Source organism: Pyricularia pennisetigena (genome assembly GCF_004337985.1).
Source record: "Pyricularia pennisetigena strain Br36 chromosome 7 map unlocalized Pyricularia_pennisetigena_Br36_Scf_7, whole genome shotgun sequence".
Lineage (NCBI taxonomy): Eukaryota > Fungi > Ascomycota > Sordariomycetes > Magnaporthales > Pyriculariaceae > Pyricularia > Pyricularia pennisetigena.
The window spans coordinates 579437-598101 of NW_021940919.1; the positions used below are offsets into that span (position 1 = coordinate 579437).

The window sequence follows — 18665 nt, forward strand, 5'->3', positions numbered from 1 at the left end:
TCAGATAAGAGACATCATGCATATACTCGATCTATCTCGTCTCCTGACCTCGTCTAGTTTCCTGGGGCCCTTGAGTTATAATTCGGATCTTGTACCTCTATCACAACCCACCCTCGACCATATTCATCAAATATTGGAACGGTATGCTGGGGATATCGAAACAATGACGACTTGTCGATGTTTCACGAGGACTGTAGATGAGCAGTTCTTGTTTGGCGCCCTTGAACAAAATAAATCCCAAGATGTTACAGAATGCTTCAAAAGTTTCATTTACCAGCTAAAATAGTCGTGTGTACACTGAGACAATCTGGCACTTCTATTATATGCAGCTTTTCTCAAAAAGATTACACACTTTTATCCCGCAGTGCTTAGGTATCTCATGATTCATCATCCTCCCAACGCACCTCCCGTTTCTCTTTTTCTCCCCATCTTCCTACAGCCTATGCCTGGATCTTCTCCTTGAGAATGCCCTTGAGCGTATCGGCATCGGCCGCAAACTTGCTGATACCCTCGCGTAGCTTCTCGACGGCCATCTGGTCCTCGTTGAAGTCAAAGCGGAACAGGGGCTCATCCTTGATGTATGTCTTCTTCTGGATGTCGAGAGAGGAGGCGGCCTGGGCGTCCAGCTTCTTCGGGACGGGCTCGGTCGAGTTGAGGAGCTCCTCGAGGAGGTTGGGCTATTCGTGGGTATATTCGTTAGCTTGGAAGCAATGCATTGTTTTCTCCGGCGGAAAACGAAAACTACTGTACGAGAAGAATGCCATAAAAGGGACTAAACTTACCGAGATTGTCAGGTAGTCGCAGCCAGCAAGCTCTGTGATCTCACCAGTGTTGCGGAACGAGGCGCCCATGACGATGGTCTTGTAGCCAAACTTCTTGTAGTAGTTGAAGATGTTCTTGACTGACTCGACACCGGGGTCCTCCTCCTTCTTGTACTCCTTCTTGTGGGCGGCCTTGTACCAGTCCAGGATGCGACCGACGAAGGGGCTGATGAGGAAGGCGTCGGCCTCGGCGGCGGCGATGGCCTGGACGAGGCTGAACATGAGGGTGAGGTTGCAGTTGATGCCGTGGTCGCGCTGCAGGATCTCGGCGGCCTTGATGCCCTCCCAGGTGGAGGCGATCTTGATGAGGACGCGGTCCTTGGAGATGCCCTCGGCCTCGTAGAGCTTGATGATGTGCAGAGCCTTGTCAACCGAGGCCTTGGTGTCGAAGGAGAAGCGGGCGTCGACCTCGGTCGAGACCTTGCCAGGGATGATCTTGAGGATCTCCTTGCCGAACTCAACCAGGAGACGGTCCAGCGAAGCATCGACTTGTTCGTCGACCGAGCCGCCTTGCTTCTTGGCGTAGGCAATAGCATCGTCGATGAGCTTGGCGTACTCAGCCTTCTTGGAGGCAGCCAGGATCAGGGAGGGGTTGGTGGTGGCATCTTGAGGCTTGTACTTGCCAATGGTAGCAAAGTCACCTGTTTTGTTTGGTGTAGGGGGTTATGGTTAGATATCTTGTTTTGTGTGTTTGCTTAACCTTTTGATATCCGAGAAAAGGGAAATGGGGGAGGGGCGAGGAAACCAACCAGAGTCACACACAACGGTGGTCCCCGAGGCCTTGAGCTGGTCGAGTGAGTTGGACATATTGGTTATGGGATTTGATGTTGAGTTGAAGCGTATCAAACGTCTTGCTAATATTTGTTTGTGACGATGGGGGTGTTCTTCGTCTAGAAGTCAATTCTTTGAGGGGGTATAATTTGGAAACAGAAGAGCAAATGTAGAGGGAATAGCAGAATCGTCAAGTTAAACAGGTACAGACGGAATCAAATAAAAAGACGTCGGCAAAGGTGGGATGCTTGATTGGGAGCGATACGGTCTAGCTTTCCTGTCTGTCAATGGGAACCTGGGATGGGGAGTGGAGAGCAAGGGTGCGGCGGCGGGTGGCGGGGTAGTTTTTTTTTTCATTGCGTTTAGGCGACTGGCGTCACTGCTGCATCAATCAGCTGGGGTTCGCTACAATATACAGTGTGTTTGCTTTTTGCTGACTGAGCAAACCAGAATACTCTTTTCCCCCTCCGATGTGTTTCCGACTTGTATCCAGCTTGCCCGGCTATTCCGTCCGGGTGGGACGGACCACACTACGGAGTCTTGTTGAGAAAAATGCCTCGTCATAGTTGGAGCGCATACCAAGTCCCGTCTATGCCTTTCCCTGCAAAGTCATGCCTCATTAATCGCGGCAGCTCTTGAATGGATCAAAGAAAAAATACAACTCTGCTTTACACGCTGCGGTTAATTGTTTGTATCTGAAATACAAACATCGAGATACTGCCAAGAGACAAGGTAATAATAATCTACCCGCCGTCCGAAACCAACACGCGTATAGGAATTATCACCCAGACTCACTCGAGTATTGGACGAATGCATATGATACACCCTTGGCTATGCTTGCCCCTGCTTGGGGAGATCTTACTAAGTTACTCAACAGTTGGCCGTTAACACTACCCACGTGCCTTGGCCGATTGGTAATTGATTGGTTAATCCTGTTATCGAGTTTTTGTGTCTCTATCCGCGCCAGACACAGAACACAATCGTACTTCAGATCCAGCGCGGCCTCGACGCATAAAGTCGCCCTTTCGGATTCCTTTCATAAAAAGGTACGTACTCTGGAGCAGCTGACCGACAGCCGCCCGGGGTGGACGGCGCATCTCCACGGCATGGTCGCGAATTAGAACCTGATGGAAAGCCAGTCTGGTGCGTAGACAATATAGCAGCTAGGTCCGATAACCCTCCGACGTCATCTTCTGGACATCTGAACAGAAAGAACATTCTCTGCTGTCATTTCAGTGGAGCTGGTGTAGATCTTGGCAAGGGACCTACCCTGTGCGCCCATGTCTGGCATCGCAACGTGGAATACCGGTACAGTGTTCACGCTTTTGACTCAACAACTTTACTCGCATTTTTTTTTCTTTTTTTTTCTTTTCTTTGAGTTCGTGTATAAATTTTTGAGAGATTTAACGATTTCTTAGTTCTGTCATTATTTGGAATCAAAATTTGACGCCTGATACGCCTAACCATGGAATCCTCCAGATGCAACATCTCTTTCAAATACCAGAGACAAAATGAGCCCAGAGACAAAAAGACACTAGAAGAGAGAGAGAGGAAAAAAAAAAAAAAAAGAATGATAAAGCGACAAAAAAGAGAATGCAAATTGGTATATCGTGCGATTTGATGTAATGCAACTCAACCCTCCGCGCACAAAAGAAAACTGGTGTCGCAGCCCGCTCACCTTCGTCCCTTGTCTTGGGGACTGCGGCTACGGCTTCTCTTCTTTTCGGCGCTCTTCTGACACTCAACACTCACTGTTTCGTACATAACGCCCTTCTCGGACGCCTCGATAATCAACGCCGTCAGCTCTCGGCCGTACACACAGCCGCTGTCGAGTCCAAACGTGCTCCCAGGTTTAGCATCCTTTCCGGGCAAACTAAGCCCACGCTTCGCGTCGTGACCATACACCACAGTCATGCGCTCCTTCTCGTCTTCCACTTTCTCGTTCTGGTACTTGGTCCAGACATCAGACCACTGCTCTCCCTCACGGCCCTCAATTGGAAGCACGATCTCGTCGTGATAATCGGGTTGCTCCTTCCCGTTGCGGAGTCTGTTGGCCAGCTCAGCGTCCACCTGCTCGTCTGACGGGCCGGGCGCATCTTTGTTGCCCGTACGCTTTCTCTCAGCGTCACGAAGCTCGTTCTTAACGCGCTGGCGACGAGCTTCGCGACCCGGGTAGACAAATGTACGCATGTTCATGACGGCCCACGGGTCCTGCATCTTTAGCTCCACACCCGGTACCAAGCCGGCGTGGACGGCGACAAGGTTGGTAAAGGGCGATTCGCGGATTGTCCCGATGCGCAGGATCACGGGAAGATTCGAGAGCCAGTTGAGCTGCGACGGCGTCAGGGAGTAGACGGTGCTGCGGTCGCTCTGGTCGCCATGGGAGAAGGGGTTCTGCTCCAGCGTGTCAGTGGCCGGTTCGGGTAGGGCGAAGCTGAGGGGTGCGTCCTTGTCGACTTCTTCGTGCAATTCTGGCTCGGCAGAGACGCCAAAAGCACCGGGGCCATCGTCGCCGGTAGTGCCTGGGACGACCTTGTTCTTCATGGAACGGTGGGCAAGGATCACCCGGTCCTCATTGTTTCCGCGCACAGCACTTGCGCCCAGCTGCATCGCGAGGTCAATGACGCCGGCGCTGTCCGGACCTTTGTTGACCATGTCGCCCACTAATACGAGGTGATCACCTTGTGCGCGGTCGAAGTTGACCTTCTTGATCAGTGCCTCCAGCTCCGCCTTTTGGCCGTGGACATCTCCAACGATCACCAACCTCTTGGCGCGTGGGTGGCTACCACCATCGCTGCCCTGGCCGTCCTTCGGGATTTGCGGCACCAGATCCTCCGGCAATTCCGAAATGAACTTCGGCATGGCTTTGAAGGGCGGGCGCACCGCCGTGCCATACGACATTTCCGCGAGAGGCTTCTGCTTTACTTCCTCCTCAACCAAGGGTTTGCCAGCTGGTTCCTCTGCTGGCTTTTCCTCTGCGGGCTTATCACCGCCTTCTGGCTTTTCGGGTTCCTGAACGGGTGGGTTGCTGGCCGGCTCCTCTGCCGGCTTTGCGTCACTATTGCCTGATTTCTGATCATCCTGGGCCGGTGTCGGCGATACCGCTACTGGTGGCGCCGGTGCTCGTCCTGGTGCACTAGACATTTCTCCGGCGACTCCTGGTGGTAGAGGTCGTCCCATGGCAGTGCCATATGAGCGTGCGTATAGAATGTAGACTGTAAGCAGCGCCAGTACAGCGCCTATAAGAACAACGGGACGACGTCGACGTAGGCCTGCGCCTATTGCTGATTGGACGGCCATGCTATGCTGCCTGCAGAACCGGTGCGGGGTGTTGATGCGGCTGGTGGTGTGCTCTTGTGGCTTATATTCCGGTAGTTGTTGTTTGTCGTTGTCGATGTGATCACTGATTGTCATGTTAGAATCAGGCGACAGGGAAAATCTGCCCAAAGACATGTGTAGTACAAGTGTACGAGGAAAGTATAAGGAGGGTCATGTTTCGAGGTGAAATGGTTCGGTGTATCAAATGTCGTTTGTACGGTGAGAGCAAGAGCAAAAAAGTAATACGAAGTGTTCGAGGTTACTTACCGGTACAATTAACTGGGTTTGCTTCTTCTCTGCGTATGCGCCGCTAGCCTACGTCACTGGGTTGGGCTGGAGAGTTTTTGCAGTGAGCTCGTGCTCGGTGCAAGATCCCTCAGTGTTACTCCAGTCTGTGCCTGTGTCCAGATAGGCGACTGCTTTACCCACGGTAGTATGGTGCACAGTTTCCAAAGTTTGATCAACGGGGGAAAAAAAGTGAGAGATGAGAAACAGAAAAACAGACAAACAAAGACAATCAACGACTCAAAAGGCAAGCAAAGGACAAGAAATTGCCCATGTAAAAAGGGTGTGGGTAAAAACCCGACGCGTATGTCGGCATGCAAGGCATATTAAGGGCAGGAGCATAAAAAAAAAAAGAGGGCGCAATGAATGGCTAGCAGCGCAGGCAAGTCAAAGGCGATGACGCGTTTAGATTCTTGGAAATTTTGGCATCTGGATACCATGGAGATCTTGGCTCTCCAGCAGGCCAGCATGTATGCGGTATGTGGGAATCGGGTACTTGGTCGTGTGCGTTTTTTTTTGTGACTTGCTCGGGACTATCCACCAGCGCTCTACGAATGGAATTAAACTATCTCCACGTCCATCTCAAAATGCAACTCAAGTCCACCTGGCTGCCCAACACTCCAACAGTAGACTATACTGATTTTCTTGCCATCAGCAATAAGCTTAACAAACTTGACAGGTTATCCACATGTTCCATCAATTCCCAAACGAAGGAGAAGCAAATGTCAACTATACCCACATGCAGCCTCAACCGCAGCTGAAGAAGGTCTCGGGTATGACGGCCACTGGGTCGACTGATACATTGCTATGCAGCCGCAGCCAAGATACCAAGATGCCGAAGCACAGCGTTTAAGCCGTGCCGACTTATCCACCCGCCACCAATCAGAGGGCGTTTGATGTTGCCCAGCTCGCCATGGCGGGTCGGCCGGTACCAAAACTCGCTACCCGATTAAGGGAAATCACAATTAGAAATCTCGTGGAAGACTTGGGGGCCACAAAAGGAGTCCCGATGTCACGCATAAAAGGGGAAGATATTAAGTGAGGGATTGAGCATCCTTGTCTCGCCCTCCAAACTCAACGCAATCTCATTATTGATATTTGTCTTGCCTCCCTCGACTCGTCAGCAGTGCAGTACTGCTGGGAGTTGCTGGCGGATTTTTGAAGAACGCGTTTGCCGTAAAAATTTTAGTCACTTCCCATCAGTCATAAAGTACGGTATACATGCACTGAGGCTTGAGCTAGGGGGTAATCTGGTTGCACGGAACTCTTACAATGTCAGAGAGCAGGATCAGGCAATTGTCGATATTTCTTTCAACTCAACATCTGGTCAGGGGAGTCCACCTCCAGTAATGATCGTGCTGCACATTCAGTGGAAGCCTATGACCTCCGCTGAACCGCCAGATCATGCCAGCGCGTCTCGAGCGTATCTGGCCAATATGCCTGACCATTTAGCGCTCTGCTGCACTTCGTATAGATTTACATCAGCAGCTGATCCCAAGCCAGACGTATGTCTCAAGACATGTCGTGGTCGAGAAAGCGGGATAACCCATGTAGAAGGAATGCCTTTGACGGCATTATCTGTTGTATTAGCACATGTATATCGTCCCTGGTCGTACACTGGGCTGGTGGTTCTCATGGTCCAGAGCTAAAGTAGTTCCCCTCCAGGGAATCCACAAGCTAGGCTTTACGCTGCCTCGATTATCACTTCTTTTGGAACCCCTCCAGCTTCTGTTTCTGCTCCTCCCTGTACTTGCGGTTCTCGGCCTCCCTCCAGTCCTCGGGCTCCTTCTCGTTGCCATCGGTCCTCTTGACGCCGCTCGCAAACGCGCTGCGTCCTGCGTAAAGCTGGTATCCCTTCCCCTCTTCCTCCGTGTCCTCAAGCTGCTTAAAGGTGACGGGCATGTTGCCCCGGAACCTCAGGCGCATGTCGATCATGCCGCGGCGGCAGTCGCCGAAACCCTTCTTGAGCTGCTGACACTTTGTGGGGAGCGTCTCGGCCAGAGGTGATCGTAGGCATTCGGCGGCCGTGTGACGCTGGACCATGACGCATTCGGATTCCTGGAGGCATTGCGCCAAGGCAGCTCCTGTGGTGCGTGGACGAGAGGGTGATTGTTAGTTTTGTAGTGTCTTTTTGTTTGGCGCTGTCAGTTTAAACGTTGCGGTTAGGACAAACGTACGTATTTCTTTACATGAGCTGGGCATTTTGATCTTGGTAGCTGATAAAGCTAGGTGCGACAGGACCACCGGTACAAAGCCGAAACTTTTGGCATGACATCCATCTCATCGCCGCGACAGCGCTTCACCGTGGCATTAGCAGCATGCGGATCTCGCACTATTTCGCAGCCTTCCGATTGGTGGCAGATCAAAAAGCGGATCGCTGGAGAACTGTCTCAAATCGCGACCTCACGTGACTGTTGCAGATCCAGGTTCGGATGATTTTCTTTTCCATCAGATCAAATCCATCGGATTTTCACAAGAGATTGTTTGCCACGTCAGGCTTAACCTTTGTTATTCAAAAATACCTCCTTTCACTACTTGGCGGCCCAAGGTGTCTGCACGTCCTGAAGGAATTGTTCACCGTACATTCGGCATTGTTGTCGGTCTGTCAGTGCGCCTCCAGTCGCTGCTGCTCAACGCAGTACAGCGGCAATGGCAAGGATGTCTCAACCTTTTGAACAGGCGCTATGACGTATATGTCCGAGCCCCACCAACTATCGATATTACCCCTTTGTTGAATTACAGGAGCTAGCTACCTTTCACCCATGCCACATGGGAAATGGGATCCCTAGACGCATGTGATAGCGCCCACCTCAGTCTCGTCTACAGGACTGAGCACGATTTCTAGCCTGTAATTAATTTAATGCGAAAAAATAAAATAAAACAGAACTGCCTCTCTACTACAGAATTTATTTACCTTTAGCTAGCTTCCCAGGAGCGACCTTGTCGAGCTGCAAAACAAAAGCAAAAGAAGCATCAAGCCGCCGCAATCCCTAGCCTCTTGGCAGGCATAGCGATATCTCTATTGTAACCTATTTGTCGCCCTTGCTACGAGCACCCTGCAAACCGCGCGCAAACGACCGCCAACGGGGTTTGGCGCCAAACAACCGCGATAATAATGCCGTTGCCTTTCTTGGGCCGACTGAACATGTAGGCGCCGCGACGTCCCTCTCTGCAGTTTGCTCGGCTCAGTGAGCTTACTGACTTTGTGACTTGTTTGTTTCAGTCCCGAATATGTCGCCCTCCTTGGTTCATTCTTCTTCGTCGGTCTTGAGGCTTTGATTCGCGTAATCACACTAGCGCTGCGTACGCCAACGCCCCGTGTCCCCTAGTGCTAAAGAACTTGAAAACGATCGATGCAGTCAGGAGCGGGATTCTAATCATAGTCCGCGAATACAGCCTCGACATTGATATCCCTGCTATATGGCGTCTCGAGACGAATCTTTAACCGATATTCAACTCCTAAGCAAAAGATAGCTGTGGAAAAGCAGAAACGTCCGTACTTGCCTATTTCCCCCTTAAACGGCGTCCGCATCGTCCTGGCTGACACTTGTCCCGATTTGCTTCAAAAGCCATTTCTACCTCGATTCGAGATGCATCCGATTTTGTCGAACTTTGCGCCCTGAACGGCTACCAGGCTGAAGAACATGTCGTTCAAACCAAAGATGGGTATCTGCTGGGCTTGCATCGCCTCGCATGGAGGAAAGGGGAGGAAGACCAAAGGGTCAACAGCGGTCCAAACAGCATCCAGAAGCGTGTGGTGTATCTGCACCATGGCCTCCTTATGAACAGTGAGGTCTGGGTCTGCCAGACGGACACAAGCCGGTCGCTCGCGTTCGTACTCGTGGATCAAGGCTTCGATGTTTGGGTGGGTTTTGTTTACTCTTGGGCGTGATCGCCCTCACCTTTTTCCAGCTTAAGAATCTAACCAGAGATGTATGGCAGCTTGGAAACAATCGCGGCAACAAGTACTCGAAAAAGAGTATCAACCATTCACCTACTTCCACGGCCTTCTGGAATTTTTCCATTGACGAGTTTGCTTTTCACGACATTCCGGACAGCATCGCATACATCCTGGAGACTACAGACGAAAAGTCGCTGTCGTACATTGGCTTCTCGCAGGGAACAGCACAGGCCTTTGCCAGTTTGGCCGTGAACCCAAGACTCAACCAGCAAGTCAACGTCTTTATTGCCCTCGCGCCAGCCATGTCACCGGCAGGACTTTCGAACAGAGTAGTGGATGCTCTGATCAAATCGTCGCCTTCGGTTCTATTTCTACTCTTTGGTCGCCGGGCGATCCTCAGCTCTGCGACCATGTGGGAGACCATATTGTATCCTCCGATCTTTATCAAGGTCATAGATGTTGCTGTGTCTTTCCTGTTTGGTTGGAAAACCAAAAACATCTCAACTAGTCAGAAGCTGGCTGCTTATCCCCACTTGTACTCGTTCACCAGCACAAAATCGGTGGTACATTGGTTCCAGATTATCCGTACCAAGAGCTTTCAGATGTACGATGACGACGTCCAGCAACCACTGTCGCTGAGCACAAGCTCCAAATTCACGAAGGTGGCTAAGTATCCTACGCGGAACATCAAGACACCCATAGTCCTAATCTATGGCGGCTCCGATTCGCTGGTGGATATTAAAGTCATGCTTCGCCAGCTGCCGCCTCAGACCGTCGCCACCGAGATCCCTCGCTACGAACATATTGACTTTTTATGGGCGCGCGACGTAGACGCACAAGTATTCCGCCACGTCTTTGATGCGCTGGACTCATTTACTGGTGCGGAGCATACCAAAGAGGAGTACAATCGGTATAGGACTGCTCGCTCTTCCAGCATCAGTGCCAGCGTGAACTTTAGGCGACACGCCCATCATGATAGTGGGGACAGTCAGGCAGATGTCGCAGATACGACCACCGCGACCACCACCGAGGCCGAAAGTGATTCGGGCGACAGGACTCTCGTCAACGGTCGTGGCGGATCGAGGTCTAGACTCCGACACCAGGCCACGGAGGGCTTGCGTAGCCCTTCAAGGGGCTCTGAGGTCTCGGTAGGCCCGGCCACTGGTGGTGTAACTACAAATGGTACAGTAGCCTCCGATGGTGAAAGCTCGTCGGGTTCGCCCGCCAGACGAAGGGCAGGCATTCAACGCTATTCTAGCGGCGTGAGCGTCGACTCTCTACGTCAAGGCCGTGGAATCAGGGTGGGTGCCAGTCGGGCCGTAGGCGGTGTCACTGCTGCAATCGCCGGCGGCAACTCTCCCAGCAGCGGGACGGATTAGGATAAACCGCCCTTGGCTATGACAGTGTTGGCTTCCCGGAGGCCTGGTTCGCCGGCCGCCGTGACAAATGTTTGGAGGCAGTCAAGTCCGCTTGCGAGGAGCTGAAAGAAAGATCCGTCGGTCTGTTTGCCTCTATAAAATATGCAACAGTCTTGCATTTATAGAGAGAAAGCTTGTAAATCATTCCCTTATGGCTCACTGAAGTCTCGTTGAAAATTTGGGGTTGTCGTGTACATGTCTACATGTACAGCGAATTCGGCGTTGTGGTTGGCTTTTACCTATTGCGCGAAGAGGAGATTGCTCTTCCTTCGTTAAGACAAGAACCTGACGTATACATAGATATAAGTATCTTGATATTATATATCTACAACATTGACTAGGCTCTGCAACATCTCACTTCAGGTCTGCTTCAGGCTGTACGATCAAGGGAGTGAATAGCCAGCTTGGTCAAACTTGGGGGATTCCTAGGTATACGCATCATGACAGGTTCAAATCGACAAATTGGTGATATGTAATTTTGAGAGCTTCGAAGTCCTTCCTTTTCCGTCTTTCGCCCCTGACAAGGCCGGGCAACATGAGAGGGTTGTATTAGTCCCATTCCTGAGTTCAACTCTAGCATATGTTACCTTGTATGAGGAGTGAGGAAAGAGGAACAACCTGTATAGCAGTTGTGAAAACGAATCGCGTTGAGATGTACGACACAAGTCGCATACCGTACGATGATCTGGATACTCGTTTGCGCTGTCAAACTGATGGACAATGACGTCCGACAGATGCGCAAACTTGTGACAAAGTCTACATCATTGAACAAGTGACCCACAGTAAATTATGGCAATTAAGGGTCAGAACGATACCTAGAAGCCAGTAGCTTTGATGTGACAGTTTTAGATGGCGAGCTTTGTTGAAGAAAAAAAGGGGAAAATTCATACAGTGTGTGTCACAGTTGGCAAGCTATGTCGCCAACTTTTCACTAAAAGAACCCCGCCATAGCAGCGTTACAATAAACGGCATTGTTACAATAAACGGCAATACCTGCAGCTACTCGAGGAAATTTAAAAGAAAAAGAAAATAAAATCACAATGACAACAAAAACCCCTCCTCTAATCGAGCCATATCTCGGACTTCCGGCAGAAGCATCTCTCATAGTGCTGTCCGGCATACTAGGTGCAAGTACGAACTGGCTCGTGCTGCGACACTTGGCCAGCTACCTGAGTGGTGGTGCCAGCAGCTTCAGAAACGATGTCGAGCTAGACGGGAGCGCAGGCTCGGCGGGTGATGTTGACGGTGGGACGCCACCTGCGGTGCTGCTCGTGAGCTTCTTGCGCGATTATGGTTTTTGGAAGGATAGTGCCGGGCGGTTGGTGAGTGGATGGGTTTTCTCTTTTTTTCTTTTCTTTTTTTTGTCTGTCACGAATATAATCTTGAATTTCGTAGACTTTAGACGTTTATTGAACTAATTCAGAGCACCCCAAAAAAAAAAAAAGACAGGGGGAAACAAGAATGAAGCCCCAAATTGCAAGAAGGGAGCCTCGAATGTCCACTGTACGCTGACACTAATGCCTACTACCAGGGCATAGACCTTACAGCCCTCGGCCGCAAAGGCCGCTTCGGCTTTGTAGATGGCCTGACCGGGTTATTCACGTCAACGCCCTCGGGGGCCATGAAGACACCACCGTCAGGGCCTTCACCCAACTGGCCCCATCTGTCGTGGGATAAGCGGACAGGAGGAGTCAATGGCATCCAGGCTGCGATACGCGCCTCCATCGACTCCCTCCGCGGCGCCACTCCGCAGAAGGTGATGCTCATAATCGACCAACCGGACCTCCTCCTGGCGGCGACCGGAGCGACCGTGTTGGGACTGCACGATATGATCTTGGAGCTGCGTGAGGTTAGTCTACGGTATCTCATATGCCATGATCTCTCTCTCTTTTTCTTTTTTTTTTTCCCCTCCCCTTTCCAAGCTTTTCATCACCAGAAAAGGATCCATTCGAGCAACTGCTAACCACCTATAAACATAGCACGTCCACGCAACTATCATCACATTGTCCGCGGACGAGCCTCTCGTCGGCCACCAGCAGCAGACCACCCTGGAGAGGGAGCATGCGTCCCTGGTCCTGTCGCTGGCCCACGAGGCCGACGTCCTGCTCGCCCTGCGCCTGCTGGACACGGGCACTGCCAACGACGTGAGCGGTGTGTTGAGGATCACGCGCGGTGGTGGATCTGGTGGCGGCCATGAGAGAACACCGCTCGAGGAGCACGAGTACCTGTATCACGTTGGTGGCGATGGCGGTGTCAAAGTCTTTGAGCGCGGCCAGTAGTTGCTGTATAACGCCCTTGAGGACTGTGGCTTGTAATGCTTCATACTGTTCTGCTTTGACGTGGAAGCCGAACGGCTCTACTCAATGGTGTAAAGCGCATCGGCATCGGCACTAGCACGGGACATGTCAGCGCGTGGGTCCTGATGATCCAGACGCGCTTGCGCGAGCTGGAAGTCCAGGAGGAATGGCTGTTCTATCCAGTCAAATTTGCACTCAAGTTCACGTAGGGTGACCACGAGTCAACACAAGATCATCAGAGGAGTTCCTGTCGTTTCACTTTTTTTATCTGGACGGGAAGACGATAGAGCCCGAAATGCTTTCAATAACGCCGTGACCGATCCTGTCTCGACCACCACAAACAAATGCGATATGTCATAAAAGTCCGTTGCCCTCACGGCTATTCTTTTGTCCGTGGGGCGGAATACCAGACGACCCAAAAATTCACTCCCCCTTTGTCCGTTCCGTGTTGTTGGTCATCGTGACGCGCCGTTTTGTGCGGTTGAGAGTCGAGAGAAAAATAGATCTTTTTTGCAAAGGCTTTTTTCCCCTCAAAAACTAAAACACAACTCCATTGCCATCCCTTCCCTCAAAACATTGCCCGAGAAGAAAGAAACCGTTTATGCCGTGACGTTGTTGATGCCGCGCGAGCCCTTGGGGGTGCCGGTCTGGAAGTCGTTCTTGAACTTGCGGGTGACGGTGCTGAGGTATCGCATGCGGCCGGTACCGGTGGTCTTTCTCCGCTTGGCCTTCTCGCTCCAGTTGTCTGTGGTTTCCTGTCAGCCTTGCCTACCGATAATATCCACCATTGCCTTCTGCATGGGTGATCCTCCATGCCAGACAGTGGTCTGGGTTGGATACGCCGGATGCGGATGGGAAGAAACGTACACTTCCGGGTCTTAGCAGCAGGGTATCCGCACGAAGCGCAGGTGTGCTTCTGGATGTGGAGGGAGCGGCGACCTGTAGCGTCAAAGTGGTTTCGATCAGCGTCCAGTCCCTGACTCTATTCCACCGTCGAATACCATCGTTGGACAGCCAAAAGATTCCTCCAAAACTCCCAATACGGGAGAAACGCGCCCAGCCATTCGCATCTGGCAAAGCCCAAATCCCCGGGTCGCCCAAGTTTCCATTCATAACAAAATTTCGCTGGTGGGGTACTGACCGCAACGACGGCACAGAGTGTGCGACTTGTTGTGGCGCTTTCCGAAGCTGGAGGTACCCTTCGCTGTTCGTGTTCAAAACCAATCGTCAGTAAGCTGTTTGCGGTCGGATCGGAGCGCCTTCGAGAGGCATCGTTTGGCGGGGGAATAGGTAAATGTCTGTGGGCGGCGACGTACTCATTTTGCCGGTATTTCTGTTTATGAAGTTAGTTGATTTGAACTAGTGAGTATTCAAGCAGGCAATCAAGTTCGCGTCGATGACATACCTCTCTTACAAACCTTGTTGGGCGGCTGGAGGGGCGATGTTTGTCGATTGTCGTTGTCGTCTTGATGGCGATAAAATTCCAAGGGTTGCAACAATTGAGCCCTTGCTCCCACCGTGGTTCTGTGGTGCACGTGAGTTTGTGGTCTGTGCTTTAGTAGGGCAAGTTGGAAATCTAGTTTGCGACTTGTGGGGGTTTGGGAAGATGAAGTGGGGCAAGGCAACTTTTGGGGAAACTGCGTGGTTAAGAAGGTCACATGATAGACAAAAATTCACGTGCTGGCGTCGAGGCTGTCGAAGCATAAGGTCTCTACGCCAGCCAACATCTCAAGTACCCGCCCATCATTAGTCGGATGCAGGATTGCGAATATTCCTCAATTCCAATAGCCCATCAAGTCTCCTCTCTCAGCTAAAGTAGGATTCCGACCATGGACTCAGTGGCCGGCTCTTATCCCCATCTGATCCTAGCTTTACGTTGGCAGCTTGCTTCACTTCTTCGCTGTTTCCAAGTGTGGATATTCTGGCAGCCGAACCTGCCCTTTTCAGCCATCTCTCTCGGACCTGGCCTGATCTTGACTACGAACCTTGCACTCTGTGACGGCCATCTCCTCTCGATGGTTGACAGTTCCGTCAGAGGTGCCCGTCTATTCATCAGCACCCTCCGATGCTCTACGCTAGTCGCCGTAAACCTGCCAAGGGATAGCGTCGTCGTCCCATAAGCATCCTAGCTCTGTAGCCAAGACATAATTAACTTAGCTTCTTTGACGCTAGTGAAGTCTTGAACTACGCTATCAACATGCGACAACTTAGTTCTCTGGTGGAAATTTCCATTTTTGGTTCGAACATCCAGGACCAGTATCGCTGCGCTGTTGTTGCAGACGCTGGACCGTTTGACGCACAAACTGTCTACGCTTGACGTTCGAGCCAGAACCTGGAAAGTCTATAAAAGACTCTCAAGTCCCGATACATTTCGCAACCTGCGACATCGGATGCGGAATTATATGATCATCAAGAGTCTCCATGAACATGATGGTGCTGATACCCGGGCGGCGAAAGAAAACTCGGTTTTGACAGGGCACAAGCAGCCATCCGAGACCAGAGGGTAAGTGACTCGACCCATGAGCTCATTAATGGCACCGAAATAGTCGGGAACTCTTGGAAGTTCTGTTTTAAGGTCAAATCAAACAATTGCATATTGCAACTGTGATGAACCAGCCCAGGGAAAGTTACTTCTGCCAACAACCAACGCCCTTGGACAGCAAATGCACTGCTTGGATTGATGAGGACACAATGGGGCCGCGTTGCACTCGTGTGTCAGTGGATGGTATTTGGCACACGGCAGCTACCAAAGATGCATAGCTCGAAGGCTCACATGGAGATGCCATGTTTTGCCACCCAACGAAGTTGTCGGCAGGTCTTTATCGGGTATCCTGTTGATATCGTCACCACAATAGAAGCCATGGCTGGTTAAAGTTTTGAGCGAACGATTATACAAGAGGGCATCTTTGAGATCATTCCACTCAGAGTAAGCTTGAGTTGACAGGTTCACGAACGTGAAATGACAAAGCTTTTACCCAACAGCAGCACTATTGCCTTGTGCAATACAGGGATGTCACCACACCCCATCAAAGACGTCGAACCCGCGTTGACGAGCCGGGTGTATAAGCTGTCGCAGTGTGGAGCTATCATAGTTGGCCGAAGATCTAAGGTAGCTTCCATTGCATAGTATCCAAGGATTTACTATTTCGGTAGCTTAATGTTTTCTCTAGGCGACTGTTCCCTGTGTTGCCCGCATCGGAGCTGATCAGAACAAATGCAATCAGATCCCTGATGTTGCAATGCGGGTTGATCTGACGATGTAGGTCAAATTACAAGGAACCCATTACCAAGCACAGCTGGAGGAAAACAGCAATTGTGGAGAGCAAGCCTAGCATGGCAACTGAGCACGGTACTTGAGACGGTTCTTTTTCCTTTTGTCGAGGGAATACCCCGCACTTGCAACATGGACCGGTTCGCTGCATTGCGTCTATAAGCCCCTCCGTGCCTTGGAATATGTCAAGTGTCCATTAGGTGCTGCTTATAGGAAGGAAGCATTTTGGTTAGATGCCATCCATGATACAATATGGTACAGAGTGCTTCTGCTATATTCAGTTGATACGAAGCTGTGTAAAAGCTAATGCTAAACCCCGCTTCCACGACTGATCTAATAAATTCTTCGAACTCTGGGTACAAATATAACCCGTGGAAGCTTTGCTAAATCCGTTCCAAAGCATAGTCTGTATGAACTTGATGATTACTGAGGATTACTGAGAATTACATAAACAACCTAGCGCTACGGGGCACCAACTTGGATGCGACTGTGTTCTATTCACGACTGCTAGACGCCAATTAGCGCCTAGTCTAGTTGAGATATATTCGTTCTTAGTCCTCTCTTGGGGAATTCCATTAAAAGTCTACGCAGGAACCTAGAAAAACCGCTTAATTTCAATCCACGTACCATTCTTGGACCATTCCACAGAGCAAACCACATTCGAAAGATACAACTCAAGATTCATATTACCAACCAACAATAATGGCATTACAATCAAGCTCAGGAGGGCGGGGAGCAGCGCCGGCCTCGACGCCGGAGCTCCTCGACCTCACCATCGACAACATTACCCAAAACACCATCGTCATAAACTCTCAGGCGCCATCCGTTCGCCTCCGCTACGTCATGGAGCGGCTCGTGACGCACCTGCACGACTTTGCGCGGGAGACGCGGCTGTCGACCGAGGAGTGGATGGCGGCCATCAACTTCCTGATCGCGACGGGCCAAATCTCGGACGACAAGCGCAACGAGTTCATCCTGCTGTCCGACGTGCTCGGCCTGTCGCTGTTGGTCGACAACCTCAACCACCCGACGCCGCCCGGCTGCACCGAGGGTTCCGTCCTGGGTCCGTTCCACACCCACGACGCCCCGACGCTGGCCAACGGCGAGAGCATGACGTCGGACCCCGAAGGGGAGCCCATGCTGGCTGTGTGCACCGTCAAGGACCGCGACGGCAACCCCCTGGCGGGCGTCAAGGTCGACATCTGGGAGACCGACTCGGGTGGCCACTACGACGTGCAGCACAGCGACAGGGAAGGGCCCAGCGAGCGCTGCGTCATGGTCTCGGACGACCAGGGCCACTTCTGGTTCCGCGGCCTCAAGCCCGTCAGCTACCCCATTCCCAATGACGGGCCGGTCGGGAAGCTCCTGGAGAAGTTGGGGAGGCACTGCTGGCGGCCGGCGCATGTGCACTTTATGTTTGAGAAGGAGGGGTGGGAGAAGTTGATCACGTAGGTTTTTTATTTGTTTCCCCTTGTTTTCGCTGGTTCTTACTTTTTGAACCTGTCCTCCCGTGGACCCGCCACGGCCTATCCTTTGGGTTGGATAGACCATGGAGATGGCCACGTCAGGCGGGATTTCAACACAGTCACTAATACCGAATGAAATCCCAAGTGCACTCTATATACGCGGCGACCCCTACGAAAAGACAGACGCCGTATTCGGCGTCAAGTCGAGCTTGACAATCGACCTGGACAAGGTCGACGCTGCGACTTCGAGCGAGTACGGCGTGCCCGAGGGTACGTGGCTGCTGCGTCGCGACTTTGTGCTGGTGACCCAGGAGGAGACGTCCAAGCTGCGTGATGAGAAGGCAGTCGAAGCCCTCAAGAAGCTGGGACTCAAGGTCAGGCTGGAGGACCATTTGCCAGTTCCGGATCTAGACTAGTAGTCATGGTGATCTGATGAAAAGCTAGTGACAAACTGCACAAGAAAAAAAAAAAAAAAAAAAAAAAAAAAAAAAAAAAAAAAAAAGCCCTCGCAACTAGAGACGTCAGCAGTGCATACAAGAGGAACAACAAATCTTTGATGGATGTGAACCAAAAAAAAGGCCCAGAACTGTTATGTACGGGGTGGGATCACATTACGCGATCTACATATACAGAAGGTCTTGTATGTACAAGTTGAGGCGTCCAAAGACCATGGCCTCGGCCGGCAGACACATATACAGATAACCCGCCCTAGATGCGCCGGCCACTGGGGTCATCTAGGGCGCGACGCCACGAGCTGTGGCCGCTTTTTTTTTCTTTTCTTTTTTTTTTGGTCCAGGTTCTGAGATGGGAAAAGAAACAAACCATATTGAGGTCCGCCAACGCAAAGATAATTGTAACAAGTTGTGGAAGCATAATGACACAGATATCATGCCGCTCAGAGAAAGCTTGAAAAGAGTAAAAAAGAATTGGCAATCGAAGCCAGAATGCCGCAATGCCACAGTCCAGACGCCAAAAACCAGATGAGACTGTTTCTTTCTTGTCACACAGTGCACAAGACAGGCTGAGCAGACAGCAACATATCCCTGCGACAGATATTCGTCAGCAAAAGGGCACTCTTCTCCATCTTGGAAGTCTATGAGGGTTCTGGCTTGAGTGG

The 18665-nt window shown here is 51.3% G+C and overlaps 8 protein-coding genes across 8 annotated transcripts; 4 read left to right on the top strand and 4 right to left on the bottom strand.

Moving 5' to 3' along the window:
* Positions 1–440: 440 nt before the first annotated feature.
* PpBr36_09818 (uncharacterized protein) lies at positions 441–1628 on the bottom strand (the record flags this gene model as incomplete). Its single annotated transcript, XM_029896937.1, has 3 exons — positions 441–677; positions 783–1462; positions 1571–1628. The coding sequence occupies 3 exons, from the start codon at positions 1626–1628 to the stop codon at positions 441–443; spliced, it is 975 nt and encodes a 324-aa protein (XP_029745056.1).
* A 1638-nt stretch (positions 1629–3266) lies between these two features.
* PpBr36_09819 (uncharacterized protein) lies at positions 3267–5006 on the bottom strand (the record flags this gene model as incomplete). The annotated part of the gene is made up of 1 exon (XM_029896938.1): positions 3267–5006. One exon carries the CDS (start codon positions 5004–5006, stop codon positions 3267–3269), a length of 1740 nt encoding a protein of 579 aa, XP_029745403.1.
* Positions 5007–5633: 627 nt separating this feature from the next.
* Positions 5634–6048, top strand: PpBr36_09820 (uncharacterized protein; the record flags this gene model as incomplete). Its single annotated transcript, XM_029896939.1, has 2 exons — positions 5634–5672; positions 5875–6048. 2 exons carry the CDS (start codon positions 5634–5636, stop codon positions 6046–6048), a joined length of 213 nt encoding a protein of 70 aa, XP_029745303.1.
* An 848-nt stretch (positions 6049–6896) lies between these two features.
* PpBr36_09821 (uncharacterized protein) lies at positions 6897–7397 on the bottom strand (the record flags this gene model as incomplete). The annotated part of the gene is made up of 2 exons (XM_029896940.1): positions 6897–7279; positions 7373–7397. The coding sequence occupies 2 exons, from the start codon at positions 7395–7397 to the stop codon at positions 6897–6899; spliced, it is 408 nt and encodes a 135-aa protein (XP_029745302.1).
* Positions 7398–8310: 913 nt separating this feature from the next.
* PpBr36_09822 (uncharacterized protein) lies at positions 8311–10475 on the top strand (the record flags this gene model as incomplete). The annotated part of the gene is made up of 5 exons (XM_029896941.1): positions 8311–8342; positions 8419–8498; positions 8592–8687; positions 8765–9060; positions 9108–10475. 5 exons carry the CDS (start codon positions 8311–8313, stop codon positions 10473–10475), a joined length of 1872 nt encoding a protein of 623 aa, XP_029745215.1.
* Positions 10476–11554: 1079 nt separating this feature from the next.
* On the top strand, positions 11555–12793 carry PpBr36_09823 (uncharacterized protein; the record flags this gene model as incomplete). The annotated part of the gene is made up of 3 exons (XM_029896942.1): positions 11555–11836; positions 12046–12363; positions 12494–12793. The coding sequence occupies 3 exons, from the start codon at positions 11555–11557 to the stop codon at positions 12791–12793; spliced, it is 900 nt and encodes a 299-aa protein (XP_029745214.1).
* Positions 12794–13410: 617 nt separating this feature from the next.
* On the bottom strand, positions 13411–14538 carry PpBr36_09824 (uncharacterized protein; the record flags this gene model as incomplete). Its single annotated transcript, XM_029896943.1, has 5 exons — positions 13411–13556; positions 13679–13750; positions 13953–14015; positions 14217–14335; positions 14489–14538. The coding sequence occupies 5 exons, from the start codon at positions 14536–14538 to the stop codon at positions 13411–13413; spliced, it is 450 nt and encodes a 149-aa protein (XP_029745219.1).
* A 2246-nt stretch (positions 14539–16784) lies between these two features.
* On the top strand, positions 16785–17964 carry PpBr36_09825 (uncharacterized protein; the record flags this gene model as incomplete). Its single annotated transcript, XM_029896944.1, has 2 exons — positions 16785–17530; positions 17694–17964. 2 exons carry the CDS (start codon positions 16785–16787, stop codon positions 17962–17964), a joined length of 1017 nt encoding a protein of 338 aa, XP_029745218.1.
* Between the last annotated feature and the right edge of the window lie 701 nt (positions 17965–18665).